The sequence below is a fragment of the Anolis carolinensis genome, unplaced genomic scaffold (genome assembly GCF_035594765.1).
Source record: "Anolis carolinensis isolate JA03-04 unplaced genomic scaffold, rAnoCar3.1.pri scaffold_7, whole genome shotgun sequence".
Taxonomy (NCBI): Eukaryota; Metazoa; Chordata; class Lepidosauria; order Squamata; family Dactyloidae; genus Anolis; species Anolis carolinensis.
This window is the reverse complement of record NW_026943818.1, coordinates 16,428,242-16,448,175: the sequence shown is the minus strand read 5'-3', so window position 1 is coordinate 16,448,175 and position 19,934 is coordinate 16,428,242. Positions and strand designations below refer to the sequence as shown.

The window sequence follows — 19,934 nt, the reverse complement described above, 5'->3', positions numbered from 1 at the left end:
GGCGGGGTATAATAATAATAATAATCTATATATATAAAAGAGTGATGGCATCAGGGCAGCGGACAAAACAACAAAACTACAGGCCCCCAACCTCGAAATTTGACAACACAACCCATCATCCATGCCTCTAGGTTGATACAACAAAAAGAAAAGAAAAATAAAGTCCTACTTAGAGGGAGAGCAATAATTGTTTTTATCCAATTGCTGCCAGTTTAGAAGGCTAAGCTCCGCCCACTTGGTCTCCTAGCAACCCACTCAGCCTAGTGTTAATAAAAGAATAAAAAATATAATAAATACAAATAATACAATAAAAATAATAAAAACACTAAAATAATTAAAAACACTAAAAAATTAATACAATAAAATACTATAACAAAATAACTAAAAATAATACAACAAAATAATAAAATATAATAAATAAAAAAGATAAGTTACAATAAAATTAAAAAAATACAAATAATGTCAAATAAAAATTCCACAACAACTTTTAACCAATACCACCACCACTTTGCCACAGCAACGCATGGCCGGGCACAGCTAGTAATAATATAATAATAATAATAATAATAATAATAATAATAATAATAAATTTTATTTTTATATCCCGCCCCATCTCCCCAAAGGGACTCGGGGCGGCTCACCACAGGGACAAGCCCGAAATAACAACAACATATTTGACATAAACTTAAAACATTCCAGCAATACACAAAATGAAATAATGGACAAATACATTAAAATCCAAGCAGATAAAATCAGAGTAATTAAAAGCATAGTAAAAGCAGAGTAATTAAAAGTAATTAAATGATTGAAATAAATAAATAAAAATAAATAAATAATTCCTTGTTTTTGCTGCCAATTGTAGTGAAAGAAGAGTGGTATGCTCGAATCACCAAGCTAAGGAAGATGGTGGACCAGTTATTCTGCAGGAAATTTGGTGAGTTCTAGACATCATGGAGAATTCTCCCCCAAACCTCTCTCTCTCTCTCTCTCGTATGTTCAGAAACCGAGACGGTCAGAATCAGTCCGTGAAGTTGTCAATCACATGTCAATCACGAGTCCCCACGGGGAGATGGTGGCGGGGTATAAATAAAGTTTCATTATTATTATTTATTATTTATTTGTCTTCTCTCAGCGGAGGCCCTGGGGAGCACGGAGCCCAAAGCGGTCCCTTACCAGAAGTTTGAGGCCCACCCCACGGACCTCTTCGTGGAAGGTCTCCCGGAGAATATTCCCTTCCGCAGCCCGTCCTGGTATGGAATCCCTCGGCTGGAGAAAATCCTGCAAGTGGGCAACCGGATCAAATTCGTAATAAACAAGTAAGAGCAGCTACCATTTATTTATTTACTACATTTATATGCCGCCCTTCTCATCCCAAAGAGAATTCAGAGCGGCTTACAAATTCCATTCACATACAATACATTATATTATTAATAATAATAATAATAATAACTTTATTTTTATACCCCGCCTCTATCTCCCCGGAGGGGACTCAGGGCGGCTTACATGGGGCCAAGCCCGAATAAAAACAGTAGCAGTATAAAACACAGCAATAGACAACAACTTGCACAATAAAAAAAAATAAAAAAATAGTAAAATAAAACATTAGCCAATAAAAAACAAGAACTAATAAAAACATGGATTAAAACTGAGAGATTGTAAAAGTAGACTGGGTAAGGTGCACCATATAAATATTGTAAACACAAGGTGACTGATAAAGTGCTGCAAATTCTGGAAGTGCAAATTGGGATGGGAATAGACCCTGTGTCTAGCATTATTAGCATTAAATTACTATATTGTACTATATCATTACATTGTAATATTATTAGCAATATTACATTTAATATCTATTTAATATCTATATATATAAAAGAGTGATGGCATCACGGCGACCCACAAAACAACAAAACGACAGGCCCCCCAACCTCGAAATTTGACAACACAACCCATCATCCACGCCTCTAGGTTGATACAACAAAAAGAAAAGAAAAATAAAGTCCTAATTAGAGAGAGAGAGGAATAATTGCTGTTATCCAATTGCTGCCAGTTAGAAGGCTAAGCTCCTCCAACTTGGTCTCCTAGCAACCCAATAAAAAAATAATAATAAACACTAAAAATTAATACAATAAAATACTATAATAACAGAAAATAACTAAAAATAATACAATAAAATAATAAAATATAATAAATAAAAAGATAACTTACAATAAAATTAATTAAAAAATACAAATAACATGAAATAAAAATTACACAACAATTTTTAACCAATACCACCACCACTTTGCCACAGCAACGCGTGGCTGGGCACAGCTAGTATATATATATAATTAATATTATTAAATTGTATTATTTTCAGTTACTTTTAATTACTTCTTTCGTTATTTCAAGGTTACTCCCTTTCGTTATTTTGAGGTTATTAACTTTCGTTATTTTGCGGTTACGACCTTTCATTATTTCGAAGTTACGACTTTTTGGTATTTTGAGGTTACAATCCCTTCGTTATTTCAAAGCTATGACCTTTCGGTATTTTGAGGTTACGACCTTTCATTATTTTGAAGTTACGAATTTTTGGTATTTTGAGGTTACGACGCTTCGTTATTTCAAAGCGATGAACTTTCGGTATTTTGAGGTCATGACCTTTCGTTATTTCAAAATTATGATCTTTTGGTATTTTGAGGTTATTACCTTTCTGTATTTTTTTTTGTTTGTTTCTGCAGAATTACTTCTGGATTTCCTTATTAGGAGGTTTATGATCCCTTAAACAGGCATGAATTTAGATATATAGTATAGAATATGGGTTGAGATTAGATACAGAATAAACTTGGAAGTTTTGTAAGGTCAGGATCGCTAGATTATCACAATTAGTATATATTTTATTAGGGATTTTGTATCACAAAATCACAAGTCGAACACTTCCCAAGTGTTTAGGACTGTATGATGTATTTTCGCATGATGTGCGCAGATGCCAGTAGGGTGGCCTTTTGCAGGTTTTATTATTATTATTATTATTATTATTATTATTATTATTATTATTATTATTATTATAGGCCAGAACTGCTAACAGTGGCTCCTTCAGAGGTTTCGCAGCCAAGAACAAACATGCCTGGTAAGTGGATAAATTCTTCAATTTTTTAGACAGACTTTCCCCCTGTATAAACATTAGGGTTGTGCACATTTTCGTTTTTACAAACAGGTTCCAACTGTTTCGGCCCTCAAAGCTGAACCCAACTGGCTTGAAGCTTATTTATTTTTTATTTACAGTGTTTATATTCCGCCCGTCCTTCTCACAGTTTATCAGAAGTACACACACATATGTGTAGAACGGTCTGCTCACTTTGTTAACGAATACTAAAGATATTAATGGTTTGTTGTTGTTGTCTTTTTAACCCCAGTCAAAGAAGATTGGAATGTCAGAATTACAAAGCTGAGGAAGCAAGTGGAAGAGATATTTAATCTGAAATTTGGTAAGTGGACCATTGGGATGTCTATACCCATTGTTAAGATGAAGGGCTCTATGGCTCATGAGGATAGTTGGAGGTGTAAGTTTCAATAGTAAGATGGATAACTTTCCTTAAAGAGTGTTCATTTCTTCCTTCCTTTCTTTTCTTTCCTGCCCTTTCTATGTGAGGTCCATAATAGGGGTGTGCAATTTTTTCGGTAGTTGTCGTAAGGTGTAGCAAATTGGTTAAATTTGTATTTGCGACTCAATATCAGATGTGTAGGCGTGTCCCACGCCGAAAACCCAATGCTTCTTCATTTGCGTTTTGTAAACCTCGGAAGCCTCCTAAAAGTCAGTTTCATGTTCAACGCAAGGAAGCAAAGCAAAGGCAAGAAGGAAGGAAAGCAAAGCCAAAAAGGAAGCAAAGCAAAGCCAAAAAGGAAGGAAAGCAAAGCCAAAAAGGCTGCCTTTCCTCTTTAAATGAATGGCCTCTTGCCATGAGGAGAGGGAAGCAGCAGGGAGAGAGCAAAGAGACTGAGAAAGAGACTGCAAGCTGGGCCTATGAACATGGAACGTTTGGTGCTCGACTGTAGGTCTTGTGAATGGGGCCTATGAGCCATTGAGAGCTCGATGGCTCATAGGCCTGGCTTGCAGGGCCTACAATCAAACGTTCAGCGCTCAACTGTAGGCCCTGCAAGCCAGGCCTATGAGACATTGAGTGCTTGATGCTCGTAGCAATGCAAGCCTGGCTTATGATAATATTGAGCGTTTGGTGCTTGACTGTAGGCCCTGCGAGCCAGGCCTATGAGACCTTGAGCTCTTGATGCTTGTAGCAATGCAAGCCTGGCTTATGATTATTGAGTGTTTGGTGCTTGACTGTAGGCCCTGTGAGCCAGGCCTACGAAACCTTGAGCACTCAATGCTTGTAGCAATGCAAGCCTGGCTTATGATTATTGAGCGTTTGGTGCTTGACTGTAGGCCCTGCGAGCTGGGCGTACGAGACATTGAGTGCTTGATGCTCGTAAGCCCTGCAAGCCAGTGTGTTCGGTGCTAAACTGTAGGCCCTGTGAGTTGGGTCTACGAGTCATCGAACGGTCAATGCTCATAGGCCCTGCAGGCCAGCGTTCGGTGCTCAACTGTAGGCCCTGTGAGTTGGGCTTACGAGTCATCGAACGGTCGATGCTCATAGGCCTTGCAGGCCAGCGTTCGGTGCTTAACTGCAGACCATGTGAGTTGGGCTTACGAGTCATCGAACGGTCGATGCTCTTAGGCTCTGCATGGCAGCGTTCGGTGCTCAACTGTAGGCCCTGTGAGTTGGGCTTACGAGTCATTGAACGGTCGATGCTCTTAGGCCCTGCAGGCCAGCGTTTGGTGCTCAACTGTTGGGCCTACGAGTCGAGTGCTCGATGACTCCTAGGCCTGGTTTGCAGGGCCTACAATCGAGTGTTCAGCGCTCAGCTGTAGGCCCTGCGAGCTGGGTCTAGGAGACATAGTGCAATAAAGCAGAGTTCTTATAGTTTCTCCGTGGTCGTCCCCCCCGCAGGACAAGCCCTCGGCCTGAGCGAAGCCGTGAAGGTTCCTTATCCCGTCTTCGAGTCCAACCCCGAACATCTCTACGTCGAAGGCTTGCCCGAAGGCATCCCTTTCCGGAGCCCGACGTGGTTTGGGATCCCGCGGCTGGAAAGGATCGTTCGCGGCAGCGGGAAGATCAGATTTGTGGTCAAGAAGTAAGTGCCCGTTTTCTCTTTTCACTTGAGACCGCCACCCAATATTTACATTGCCGTGAAAATGTAGAATCGAGACCGTGAGAAGCGCTTGCGTTGTTGCCCTGTTTAAAAAACGCAATTGTCTTAATTGACAGGCCGGAACTTGTGACCTCGTATTTGTCTCCTGGGCTTGCAAGTCAAGTGAACACCTCCGGTAAGGGGCTTCGTGTGTGTATATGTATGTATGTATTAGTGTTGTGCGTTGGTATGGAGTTGCGTTGCGTTTCGTTCTGTTCGTTTTCTCTCGGTTTTGTATTCGTCCCCGTTTCCGAAAACGAAACCTCCTTTGGGGTGATACTTTCCGCTGTCCAGAATTGACTGACCATCTGCGCAGGGTTCCATACTTTGCACTTTAACAACACAACCGTTCAATGCTAAGGCTTCCCTCCAAATGGAAGTCATCGTAGAGCCAGTCCCTGCCACAGACCAGGAGTTACGAAGGTGGAGGCATTACTTTTCATTCAACCCTCGTATCATTATGTATTTATTTGCGACATTTCTATCCCGCCCTTCTCACCCCGAAGGGGACTCAGAGCGGTTTACAAGTATATATACATAAAATATATTATATTATACGACTATATTGCAATATTATTAGTAATATTGCATGTAAATATAAATATACAATTATAATAGTGAACTATAATTATTATTACATTGTATTACATCATCATATTATTATCAATATTTATTATCATTAGTGACATTTATATCCCGCCCTTCTCACCCTGAAGGGGACTCAGGGCAGTTTACAAGTATATATACATACAATATATTATATTATACGACTATATTGCAATATTATTAGTAATATTGCATATAATATAAATATACAGTTATAATAGTGAATTATAATTATTATTACATTGTATTAGAGCCAGGTCTTCGAAAAATATTTACAAACAATAATCATAAAAATATTTCAGGGAGGAATATTCACAGAAATTACAAAAAATATACAATTGTAATAGTGAATTATAATTATTATTACATTGTATTACATCATAATGTTATTATTATTATTATTATTATTGCACCAGATCCCCGAAGGCTTGGTCGAAGAGCCAGGTCTTCGAAAAATATTTACAAGCAATAATCATAAAAATATTTCAGGGAGGAATATTCACAGAAATTACAAAAAATATACAATTGTAATAGTGAATTAAAATTATTATTACATTGTATTACATCATAATATTATTATTATTGCACCAGATCCCCGAAGGCTTGGTCGAAGAGCCAGGTCTTCAAAAATATTTACAAACAATAATCATAAAAATATTTCAGGGAAGAATATTCACAGAAATTACAAAAAATATACAATTGTAATAGTGAATTAAAATTATTATTACATTGTATTACGTCATAATATTATTATTATTATTATTATTATTATTGCACCAGATCCCCGAAGGCTTGGTTGAAGAGCCAGGTCTTCGAAAAATATTTACAAACAGTAATCATAAAAATATTTCAGGGAAGAATATTCACAGAAATTACAAAAAATATACAATTGTAATAGTGAATTAAAATTATTATTACATTGTATTACATCATAATGTTGTTGTTGTTATTATTATTATTATTATTATTATTATTATTATTATTATTATTATTATTATTGCACCAGATCCCCGAAGGCTTGGTCGAAGAGCCAGGTCTTCAAAAAATATTTACAAACAAATAAAAATATTTGAGGGAATATTCACAGAAATTATAAAAAAATTATTCACAAAAAAGTATTTGCAGAAGTAACAAAATACTGACAAAATACAGACAGGAAAGAGAGGAAAGGAAGTTCAATCGGAGACTATAAAAGCCATACAAAAGTTTGTGGCCTTCCTTTGCAGGATCCCAGAGCCCCAACAGTTCGAACTCGGCACCGAGTCCCGTCAGCCACCTGAAGATCCCAGAGATCGAAGTGACCGTCGACGAAGGTATGGATGGGACAGCCGCTGGCAAATCCTTGGAAGGAGCTCAAAACGGGTTATTTATTTGTTTGTTTGTTTATCGTATTTATCTGACGAAGCAGACGGGATTTGGTTGTTTTGCTTGTTTGTTTTGACGCAGGGCTTGTGAAGAAGACGCCGCTTCCCGAAGGCCGGACTAACCCGCAAACCAACGGATCGAACGTGGGCTTTAAGCCACGAGGAAGAGAGTTTTCCTTCGGTGAGTCTTGATCAAATCTCTTTCTCTCTCTATTATAACATCCGTTATTTGTCTTCGGCATCCTCTGTGTCTAAAGGCCAGAAATCTCCTTCTGGAGAGAAACTTGGGGTATAAATAAACATAACAACAACAACAATATATTCTGATACTAATAATAGGAGCCCAGCTTTGAGTCTCCTCTGCAGAGAGAAACAGCAGGGTGTAATAATGATAATGATAATAATAATGGATGAATAATAATTATAATAATAATAATAATACTATAATAATACATTCTAATACTAATAATAGAAGCCCAGCTTTGAGTCTCCTCTGCAGAGAGAAACAGCAGGGTGTAATAATGATAATGATAATAATAATATAATAGTAATGCATGAATAATAATAATGATAATATAACTATAATAATAATACATTCTAATACTAATAATAGATACACAGCCACTTTGAGTCTCCTTTGTGGAGAGAAAAAGTGGGATGTAAATAAACATAATAATAAACATAATAATAATAATATCACTATAATAATAATACATTCTAATACTAATACACAGCCACTTTGAGTCTCCTTTGTGGAGAGAAAAAGCAGGGTGTAATAATGATAATAATAATGCATGCATAATAATAATAATAATAATATCAATATAATAATAACTATAGTCTAATACTAATAATAGATACACAGACACTTTGAGTCTCCTTTGTGGAGAGAAAAAGCAGGGTATAAATAATGATAATAATAATGCATGCATAATAATAATATCACTATAAGAATAACACATTCTAATACTAATAATAGGAGCCCAGCTTTGAGTCTCCTATGCAGAGAGAAACAGTAGGGTGTAATAATGATAATGATAATAATAATGCATGAATAATAATAATAATAATTAATAATATCACTATAATGATAATACATTCTAATACTAATAATAGGATCCCAGCTTTGAGTCTCCTCTGCAGAGAGAAACAGCAGGGTGTAATAATGATAATAATAATGCATGAATAATAATAATAATATCAATATAATAACAACATAGTCTAATACTAATAATAGATACACAGACACTTTGAGTCTCCTTTGTGGAGAGAAAAAGCAGGGTATAAATAATGATAATAATAATGCATGCATAATAATAATATCACTATAATAATAATACATTCTAATACTAATAATAGGAGCCCAGCTTTGAGTCTCCTATGCAGAGAGAAACAGTAGGGTGTAATAATGATAATGATAATAATAATGTATGAATAATAATAATAATAATAATAATATAACTATAATAATAATACATTCTAATACTAATTATAGATACACAACCAATTTGAGTCTCCTTTGTGGAGAGAAAAATTGGGGTGTAAATCATAATAATAATAATATCACTATAATAATAATACATTCTAATACTAATACACTATAATAATGCATGCATAATAATATCAATATAATAATAATAATAATATATTCTAACACTAATAATAGATGCACAGCCAATTTGAGTCTCCTTTATGGAGAGAAAAATTGGGGTGTAAATAATAATAATAATAATAATATCACTATAATAATAATACATTCAAATACTAATAATGGATACACATCCTCTTTGGTCCTTTGTGGAGAGAGAAAGCAGGGTCTAATCAAAATCATCATCATGCATTAATAATAATAATAATAATATAAACAATATCACTATAATGATAATACATTTGAATACTAATAATAGATACACAGCCACTTTGAGTCTCCTTTGTGGAGAGAAAAAGTGGGGTGTAAATAAATGTAATAATAATAATAATAATAATAGGGGTATAAATAAATGTAATAATAATAATAACACCACTATAATAGTAATAATACATTCTAATACTGAACGCTCCCTTTGGTCTTTCAACAGAGGCCTGGAATGCCAAGATCACGGACTTGAAGCAAAAAGTGGAAAATCTTTTCAATGAGAAGTGTGGTAAGTCTGCCCTGCGTTTTCACAACGTTCTGTGTTGCCTGCTGTATTTTTTTTTTTAACCTCCTCGTTTCTAGTCCTTGATTGAGAAAATAAAGAGACTAGAGATATTTGGGCACCATGCCTCAACATGTGCCCGTTGCGATATTCAACAATTTTTTTACGAAAATATTCGCAGAAATATTTGTAAAATTTTCATTAAAATATTCATGAAAATATCTGCAGAAATATTCATTAAAATATTCACAAAGAATATTAATAACAAATATTTGCAGAAATACTGATGAAAATATTCACAGCAATGATCATAACAATACTTGCAGAAATATTGACAATAATCATAAATATATCCACAGAAATATTTATTAAAATAGTCACAAAGAATAACAAATATTTGCAGAAATACTGATTAAAGTATTCACAGCAATAAACATAAGAATGCTTGCAGAAATATTGATAAAATATTCACAAATAATAGTCATAAATATATCCGCAGAAGTATTCGTTGAAATAGTCACAAATAATATTAATAACAAATATTTGCAGAAATACTGATGAAAATAGTCATGGCAATAATCGTAAGAATACTTGCAGAAATGTTAATAAAATATTCAGAGAAATTATAGTCATAAATATATCTGCAAAAATATTCATTGAAATATTCAGAAAGAATAATAATATAAATATTTGCAGAAATACTGATAAAAATATTCATGGCAGTAATCATAAGAATACTTGCAGAAATGTTAATAAAATACTCATAATAATCATAAATATATATGCATAATTATTCGTTGAAATATTCACAAATAATATTAATAACAAATATTTGCAGAAATACTGATGAAAATATTCACAGCAATAATCATAAGAATACTTGCAGAAATGTTAATAAAATACTCAAATAATGATCATTAATATATATGCAGAAGTATTCATTAAAATATTAAGAAAGAAAAATAATAACAAATATTTGCAGAAATATTGATGAAAATATTCACGGCAATAATCATAAGAATACTTGCAGAAATGTTAATAAAATACTCAAATAATGATCATTAATATATATGCAGAAGTATTCATTAAAATATTCACAAAGAATATGAATAATAAATACTTGCAGAAATGTTAATAAAATAAAATACTGATGAAAATAGTCACGGCAATAATCATAAGATCGCTTGCAGAAATGTTAATAAAATACTCAAATAATGATCATTAATATATATGCAGAAGTATTCATTAAAATATTCACAAAGAATATGAATAATAAATATTTGCAGAAATGTTAATAAAATATTCACAAAGAATAATAATAACAAATATTTGCAGAAATACTGAGGAAAATATTCACGGAAAAAATCACATTAATACTTGCAGAAATGTTAATAAAATATTTAGAGAAATAATAGTCATAAATATATCTGCGGAAATATTCATTAAAATATTCACAAAGAATATGAATAATAAATACTTGCAGAAATGTTTATAAAATATTCCCAACTAATAATCATAAATATATTTGCAGAAATACTGATGAAAATATTCACGGAAAAAATCACAAGAATACTTGCAGAAATGTTAATAAAATATTCAGAGAAATAATAGTCATAAATATAGCTGCGGAAATATTCATTAAAATATTCACAAATAATATGAATAATAATCACAAGAATACTTGCAGAACTGTTAATAATGACAGTCATGAATGTATTCCTTGCAACGCTGATGGACTAAGTCCGTGTGCTTGTTTCCCTTGCAGGGGAGGCTCTGGGGCTGTCGGAGCCGGTGCGGGTGCCCTTTGCGCTCTTTGAGTCCTACCCGGAAGACTTCTACGTGGAAGGCCTTCCCGAAGGCGTGCCCTTCCGCCGCCCGTCCACCTTCGGCATCCCCAGGCTGGAAAAGATCCTCCGAAACAAAGCTAAGATAAAATTTATCATTAAAAAGTAAGCCAAATGCATATTGTGTCTGTGGGTTGTAATAATAATAATAATAATAATAATAATAATTGGGGGACCCTAGTGGCGCATTGGGTTAAACCGCTGAGCTGCTGAACTTCCTGACCGAAAGGTCGGCGGTTCAAATCCGGGGGAGCGGGGGGAGCTCCCGCTGTTAGCCCCAGCTTCTGCCAACCTAGCAGTACGAAAACATGCCAATGTGAGTAGATCAATAGGTACTGCTCCGGCGGGAAGGTAACGGTATGGGGAAACCTTTACCTATATTATTATAATTCTATTACACTATGCAACATAAATTGGTATAAAATCTGTGGTTTTTTTTGCTATGAATCGGTTACTTGTCGGTCTTAACTCTTTGTTTTTTAATACTGTTAATATTCAACTGGATTTTAATGTTGGCATATTTTTTTAAGGTTTCAAATTGTATGGTGTTGCTTTACCATCGGCCGATTTTAGGCCCTTTTTAGAGAGAAAAAGCGGAGTGTAAATAATAATAATAATAATAATAATAATAATTTTAAAAATATAATAATAATAATAATAATAATAATAATAATAATAATAATAATAATAATACTTTTCATCCGAAAATACATCACACAGTCCTAGACACTTGGGAAGTGTTTGACTTGTGTCATACAATATAATAATAATAATAATAATAATAAACATCACACAGTCCTAGATACTTGGGAAGTGTTTGACTTGTGATTTTGTGATACAAAATCCAGCATATCTATCTTGTTTGCTGTGTCATACAATAATAATAATAATAATAATACATCACACAGTCCTAGACACTTGGGAAGTGTTCGACCTGTGATTTTGTGATACGAAATCCAGCATATCTCTCTTGTTTCCTGTGTCATAAAATATAATAATAATAATAATAATAATATAATAATAATAATAATAATAATAAACATCACACAGTCCTAGATACTTGGGAAGTGTTTGACTTGTGATTTTGTGATACAAAATCCAGCACATCTATCTTGTTTGCTGTGTCATACAATAATAATAATAATAATAATAATAATACATCACACAGTCCTAGACACTTGGGAAGTGTTCGACCTGTGATTTTGTGATACGAAATCCAGCCTATCTATCTTGTTTGCTGTGTCATAAAATATAATACTAATAATAATAATAATAATATTCTTCCCTGTTTGCCTGCAGGCCGGAGATGTTTGAGGCCGCCGTGAAAGAAAACACCGCTGCGATTCCGACCCCTCCAAGTGAGTTTCATTTGTTTCTTCCTAAAGAAAAGAGTGATTGGGAATCCAATTATAATCAAGAGAGAGACCTGGGCTTGACTTTGAGGGCTGTCCATCTAATGGCGTGAACTTCTCCCATGTTTCTGGAAGGAAGGACCGGCTTATCGAACCCCATGATGAATGCGGGGAGCGGGCCCGAAGCGGCGCTGAGCACGGCGGCCGGAGTCCAAGACCTGAACGTCATCCAAGTCACCATCCCAGGTATTCTTGGCCGTTTCATCTTCGCTTTCTGTTCATGTTCAGTCCACCCGTCACACGTCCGTGCGAATGGCTTGACTTTCCCATCTTTTTGGAAGGAAGAACCGGCTTGTCCAACACCAGGATGAACCCGGTCGGTGTGCCCGAAACTGCGGTCAGCACAGCGGCTGGAGTAGAAGACCTCAACATCATTCAAGTCACCATTCCAGGTATTCGTCCCGGTTCTTCCCAGTTCCAGACTTGCTTGCTTCCGGTATAAACACCTCTTTTAATGGCAGGACCCTTGTGTCGGTTGAAAACGAAACAGGTGGGTGTCCTGCCATGTCCTCGTTTTTGTGCCCCGTGAAATTGTAATTCTTGCTTCGTCACATCCTACAGATGACGACGAGAGAACCTCCAAAGTTGAGAAGGCCCGGCAGCTGAGAGAGAAAGTGAATGATCTCTTCAGTCGGAAGTTTGGTAAAAAAAAATTCAGTTAATTACTGTCCAAATACAAGGTGAAAGCCAGCGGGAATTGCGCCCATTTCATCTGTACGGTTTCTCATTGGTCCGCTCGTAAAATCGGAAACCAAGCAAGGACTATTTCTAATCGAGAGTACTACAGATGTAGATTATTTATATTCTCCTGGGTCAGTCCCACCGGTGTAAGGTGCTCATGATAGGTCTGTCCCAGATCCATCGTCAGTGGGGTTCACCATGCTCTCCAGGAGTGGGTGGACTAGGCTTAGATGTTGGAGGAACAATAACAAGTTTATTGAGGCACAGAGCTTAGTAGTTACAATGTTGTTTCTCCTTAGAGACACTTTGATTAACAGTTACAATATTAGAATGAGGTGATTCCAACTTCCTAAAATGTCACTTTGTTTACTTGAAGTATTTAAAACTTCTTTCTCTGCTGCTTTTAATCCGCAGTCACCCTGTGATATACAATCACAGATTCTCTGCTCCTTATCAGGACACAGACTACCTTGAATAAGTCACCAAACTTATTTTAAACTGACTCAAAATAAGCAATTGTGCCTCTCTGATCCCTTCAACCTAGGATCAGTCTTCCCTGTGCCTCATCAGAGCACAGAGTAACTGCTTTTTTAAAAAACCTGCACTTCTTCAACAAAACGGCAGTTGGTTCCGCCTACTTCTCCATGGCAACCAACTTCTGAGTGCAGAGATGCAATAACTGAAATACTGACCCTTTTAAAACGCAAACACACAATTAAACATAATATCTGTAAACCCAAAAATTCATGCTTCATTACAACCACTCTCTCCGGGTGTAGGTGGACTACAACTCTCATCCTCCTGGGTCAGTCCATCCAGTGTTGTAAGATGGTCATGATGGGCCTGTTCTGGATCCATCGTGAATGGGGTTCACCACACTCTCCGGGTGTGGGATCCGTAGTAGAAGATACTTCACCCATAACTAAGAGTGGCTTAACTCCTGCTCCCGTCCTCTCCAGGGGAAGCCATCGGCATGGGCTACCCCGTGAAGGTCCCGTACCGCAAAATCACGCTCAACACGGGCTGCGTGGTGGTGGACGGGATGCCTCCCGGCGTGTCTTTCAAGGCGCCCAGTTACCTCGAGATCAGTTCCATGAGGAAAATCCTGGATTCGGCGGAATTCATTAAATTCACCGTCATTCGGTACGTGGCTTTTCACCCCACCCCCCTGTCGTAATAGAACTCAATAACTCTATGTTACAATATTTTTTGGGAGGGGAATCTGTACCTGGTTAAGTGTCAATTCAGTATTATAATTGTATATTTATATTACATGCAATATTACTAATAGTATTGCAATATAGTTGTATAATATAATAATAATAAGATCAGAGTGGAATAATAAATGTATTAATAATAATAATAAAAATAGATGTGGACGGATGTGGAACAGATGTGGAAGCATGCATGTCAATCAAGAGCAGACTTACCATATATACTCGAAGATAAGCCAAGTTTTTCAGCCCTTTTTACCAGCTGAAAAAGCCTCCCCCGGCTTATAATGGGGTCAAGGTCAAGCCTCGCAATATATGATCTATTTCTCTCTTACCCTCCTTTATCAGTATGTTTTCTTTGCCAAAGCCTCCCTCGCTCGTAACCGAGGGAATGTTTTGAAAAGGGAAAGAAGCCCTTGCAAGTCAGGAAGTAGAATATATATAATATAATATATAGAGTATATAATGTGTGTGTGTGTGTGTATGTGTGTGTGTGTGTGTGTGTGTGTGTGTGTGTGTATATATATATATATATATATATATATATATATTCATTAATTAGAGGGAATGTTTTGAAAAGGGAAAGAAGCCCTTGCAAGTCAGGAAGAAGAATATATATAATATAATATATATAGTATATAAAGTGTTTTATATATATATATATATATATATATATATATATATATATATATATATATATTCATTAATTAGAGGGAATGTTTTGAAAAGGGAAAGAAGCCCTTGCAAGTCAGGCAGTAGAATATATATAATATAATATATATAGTATATAATGTTATATATATATATATATATTCATTAATTAGAGGGAATGTTTTGAAAATGGAAAGAAGCCCTTGCAAGTCAGGAAGTAGAATATACTCATTAATCTTATAAAAGCATTTTCCCCTGAAACATTTGTTAATCTTTGCTACAGATATATAGGCATTATATCTGGCCTGTTATTCCTTAGCTTTCCGTGAAATACCTCTGACGTTTTGCCTTCCTTCTTCCTTTTCTCCATAGACCATTCCCTGGACTCATCATGAACAACCGTAAGTGATGATCAAGGACTTTTTAAAAATTTTAATTTAATTTTTTTTAATTTTTAAAATTTATTTTTTTTTAAAATTTAAAATTTAAAATTTAAAAAAAATTTTTAATTTAAATATATTTTTTTAATTAAATTTTTTAAAATTTACATATTTTTTAATTAAATTTTTTTAAAATTTAAAAATGTAAGCCTGTGTCCTACTGTAGACAACTAACTTTGTGAAACCCTGAGTGCCCGCCTTGCTTGTGTTTTCCAGAAATACCCGAGAAGACGGAACCAGAAGCAGCAGAAGCCGTGCCCGTCCCCGAGGCAGTAGTACAAGGTAAACAGACAGCTTTGCATCCAGTATTTAATCTATTTTGCATTTATTTTTATTTAATTAGAGAAGCCTTATCCCTCTCCTTTGCTACGGAGTCACTCAGAGCGGCTTACAAAGCATTACAATGAACATGAGATCAATAACGCGACGTAACACGGTTTCTGTTCCTGGGTTATCAGTGCCATTTACTGATCATAAAAACATGGGGAAAATATTGATTAAACTGTCCATGGGAGGGACATTATAGCCTATTGTTGCATTATGTTATTATATTCATTATTTTAGTATAATAATATTTATTATACAATATAATTATAATTATACTTCTATTATAATTATACTTGTGTTTTATTAAATATAATTGTAGTTATTAACTTATATTAAGCACAATTATAATATATCATGTTTTTTCAGGAGGGACATCCTGCTATAGCACATTTATTTATTAAATATAATTGTAGTTGTTAACCTATATTAAGCACAATTATAATATATCATGTTTTTTCGGGAGGGACATCCTGCTATAGCACATTTATTTATTAAATATAATTGTAGTTGTTAACCTATATTAAGCACAATTATAATATATCATGTTTTTTCGGGAGGGACATCCTGCTATAGCACATTTATTTATTAAATATAATTGTAGTTGTTAACCTATATTAAGCACAATTATAATATATCATGTTTTTTCGGGAGGGACATCCTGCTATAGCACATTTATTTATTAAATATAATTGTAGTTGTTAACCTATATTAAGCACAATTATAATATATCATGTTTTTTCGGGAGGGACATCCTGCTATAGCACATTTATTTATTTGCAGGGCAGATCGCAATGCACATAGACATGGCAAACATTCAGTGCCATTATTAGACATATGACATATATAGACAGACACAGAGGCAATGTAACATTTTCCAGCTTCTGGGTTCATGAGGGATGCTCGATTCCGGCCACTTGTGACACCGAGTCCTTGATGGTAGTATTTCCTCATTCCTTTCTGCACGCTACTGGAAGTTTTTATGGTGTCGTAAATTAGTTAAATTAGCCTCCCCACATAAAGCGGTACCTAAATTTACTACTGCTGTCTTTCGAGCTGCTTAGGTCAACAGCAAGCTGGGCTATTAAATAGTCAGGAGCTCAATCCGACCCGGGCTTCGATTTTATGATCTTTCGGTCAGCTTAATCCAACCATCAATAGCCTAGCTCGCTTTGCGATGTGTTCCTTCTCCTCCTGTCTGTCATAAAAAGTAATGCAAATAATTTTGGTTTCTTTTTCAGAGCCAGTTGAACCTGACCAAGTAGTACAAGTTTCTGTGGAAGGTAAGTATATGTTTAACTGATGGAGTAATAACTGCCTATTGAGCATCTCTGTGTGTATAATACCCTGTCTTTTTTTTTTCCATTTGTCTTGCTTGTCGATCTCCTTTCTTCTCCTCTGGGCCGACACCATTAGTATTTCTTCTCGTTCTTTTGCCACTTCACTTATACATTATCTTCTGAGCATTGCAATTACCAGGGTTTGGCCCCATGTAAGCCATCCCAAGTCCCTTCGGGGAGATGAAGGCGGAGTACAAAAATAAAGTTGTTGTTATTATTATTGTTATTATTTCTTGCCCGCCCGTAAGACTTTTGCAGTCCAGTCCTCTGTCCTTGGTGTAGTTTGTTGTTTCCACAATTTTGGAAAAGCATCCATCCACCTTTCCTTTTGTTTTCCCCGCAGATTCGGTACAGACTGAAGGAAACACTCAAATAAAACAGGAGCCGGAGTCCACATGGTAGACCTTGCCGGGATTTGGGTAAAAGGATCGTCGTCAAGAAGAGGGGGGCGGGCGTTCGGGGGCTTTTCTTAGGATAGGAGACGGACCCTCCGTTTCATTGTGACGCTCGCAGTCGACGCCCATTTCTATCGGCTCGTTGTCGTGCAGATTGCGTCACTGGCGGTCTCGCGCCTGTGGTCTCAAGTCATGCTCTTTTTGTCCCTGAGTCCACTTGTTTTCATATATCCATGTATAAGTCTAGACCTTTTTTTAATCCAAAGGTGACCCCTGAGATAAATAAATGCCTGGGCCCATAATTGCACGTTTTAGGCTGCAATGTGTAGCGGGCCTCTCCCAAGTGCCGGGTGCTTGCCAGGAGGGAAAAGTCTGTGCCGACCTCGTCCCGTCCCTCCCGGCAAGCACCCGGCTTGGGGAGGCCCGCTGCTCACTGCTGCCTAGAAACACACATCTGTTCTCTCCCAAGCACTGGGTGCTTTTCCCTCCCAGCAAGCACCCGGCTTGGAGAGGCCCGCTGCTCACTGCTGCCTAGAAACACACATCTGTTCTCTCCCAAGCGCTGTGTTCTTTTCCCTCCCAGCAAGCACCCGGCTTGGAGAGGCCCGCTGCTCACTGCTGCCTAGAAACACACATCTGTTCTCTCCCAAGCGCTGTGTTCTTTTCCCTCCCAGCAAGCACCCGGCTTGGAGAGGCCCGCTGCTCACTGCTGCCTAGAAACACACATCTGTTCTCTCCCAAGCACTGGGTGCTTTTCCCTCCCAGCAAGCACCTGGCTTGGAGAGGCCCGCTACTCATTCCTGCCTAAAAACGTGCAGCAGGTCTCTCCAAGGACTGGGTGCTTGCCTGGAGGGAAAAGTCTGCACTGGCCACGTCTGGTCCCTACTGGAAAGTGCCCGACTTGGAGAGGCCCGCTGCTCACTGCTGCCTAGAAAACACGCAGTGGTTGTCTCCAAACACCGGGTGCTTTTCCCTCTCAGCAAGCACCCGGCTTGGAGAGTCCCGCTACTCATTGCTGCCTAGAAACGGGCAGCGGGTCTCTCCAAGCAGTGGGTGCTTGCCCAGAGGGAAAAAGTCTGTGCCAACCTCGTCCTGTCCCTCCCGGCAAGCACCCTGCTTGGAGAGTCCTGCTGCTCACTGCTGCCTAGAAACGCGCAGAGGTTCTCTCCCAAGCACCGGGTGCTTTTCCCTCCCAGTAAGCACCTAGCTTGGAGAGGCTCGCTATTCATTGTTGCCTAGAAATGTGCAGCGGGTCTCTCCAAGCAGTGGGTGCTTGCCCAGAGGGAAAAAATCTGCCGACTTGGTCCCATCCCTCCTGGCAAGCACCCTGCTTGGAGGGGCCCACTGCGCATTGCTGCCTAGAAAAACAACTATTTCTCAGCAACATCTCTCTTAAGTACCGGGAGAGGTTTTGTCCGAACGAAGCGAGTTTGCATCTTGCTTTCTCCTTCCACCTCTTATTCAAGATACCTAATTTTGGCCTCAGATTTATCCACGGATTTGGTTATATACTCTGATTCAGCTCAGTCGAGGGAACAAAGGGCCCGGGTTGGGAAGCGTGTCGTAATTATTTCATCGTCGGATGACTCGTGTCCGTTGACTAACTTCATCCTCTGCCCTTTTGTTTTCCCTCCCACTCTCCAGTCGAAATGCATCCGGGGTTGCGACGAGTGTGCCGGGCGGCCCAGGCCTGTGTAATATAAGTTGTATCGGAGACGGACCTTCTTGTCCATCCACCCACCCACCCATCGACCCACCCCTGGCCCCTTCCCCGAACCCCCTTTTTCTACCTTTTAGATAGAAGTCTTGCTCTTTCCAAGTCCTAGGAGTTGACATGAAGCGATGAGATGTCTTCACGATGACGTTGACCATGTCAAAGAGGAGGAAATAAAGGCTGGACGTTCGATTGTTGGGTGTTTTGGGTTTTCTGTTCATTTCGTTCGACAAGGACTTGCAAACTTTCGAAACATTAGCCCCTCAGATGCGTCTCAAAGAAGAAAGAAAGAAAGAAGGAAACATCTGCTGTTGTCCAGGTTTTATATTTTATTTTTCGGGCGGGAGTTGGAACGCGTCCACATAAAATCTCCATTTCTCCTTTCATTCGCTAATTGGATAATAGTTATCTGTATATTTGAAATAATTTTTTTTCCTATGATATATATCTCTCGACACATATGTTTTTAATAAATCAATAAATAAATGAATAAAAACTGGTTTTCCTGGCCCTGGTCGCACGCCTTCATTGCGCTCGGGTTCTGTCCCGATGTTAATAAATAATAATAATAATAATAATAATAATAATAAT

At 37.1% G+C, this 19,934-nt stretch overlaps 1 protein-coding gene across 5 annotated transcripts in view; it reads left to right on the top strand.

Moving 5' to 3' along the window:
* Nucleotides 1-19,853, top strand: part of gtf2i (general transcription factor IIi) — a 47,687-nt gene extending 27,834 nt beyond the window's left edge. For all 5 annotated transcript variants that reach the window (XM_062960545.1, XM_062960544.1, XM_062960543.1 and 2 more), the window contains 20 exons: nt 863-934; nt 1,133-1,316; nt 3,045-3,103; nt 3,390-3,461; nt 4,980-5,163; nt 5,298-5,356; nt 7,053-7,139; nt 7,273-7,371; nt 9,269-9,334; nt 11,094-11,277; nt 12,472-12,530; nt 12,660-12,770; nt 12,866-12,976; nt 13,146-13,226; nt 14,225-14,408; nt 15,503-15,531; nt 15,787-15,852; nt 17,136-17,177; nt 17,578-17,653; nt 19,274-19,853. In XM_062960545.1, coding sequence (XP_062816615.1) covers nt 863-934; nt 1,133-1,316; nt 3,045-3,103; nt 3,390-3,461; nt 4,980-5,163; nt 5,298-5,356; nt 7,053-7,139; nt 7,273-7,371; nt 9,269-9,334; nt 11,094-11,277; nt 12,472-12,530; nt 12,660-12,770; nt 12,866-12,976; nt 13,146-13,226; nt 14,225-14,408; nt 15,503-15,531; nt 15,787-15,852; nt 17,136-17,177; nt 17,578-17,636 — 1,808 coding nt within the window. In that variant the 3' untranslated portion in view covers nt 17,637-17,653; nt 19,274-19,853. The remainder of the gene's footprint in view (nt 1-862; nt 935-1,132; nt 1,317-3,044; nt 3,104-3,389; nt 3,462-4,979; nt 5,164-5,297; nt 5,357-7,052; nt 7,140-7,272; nt 7,372-9,268; nt 9,335-11,093; nt 11,278-12,471; nt 12,531-12,659; nt 12,771-12,865; nt 12,977-13,145; nt 13,227-14,224; nt 14,409-15,502; nt 15,532-15,786; nt 15,853-17,135; nt 17,178-17,577; nt 17,654-19,273) is intronic.
* Nucleotides 19,854-19,934: the final 81 nt, after the last annotated feature.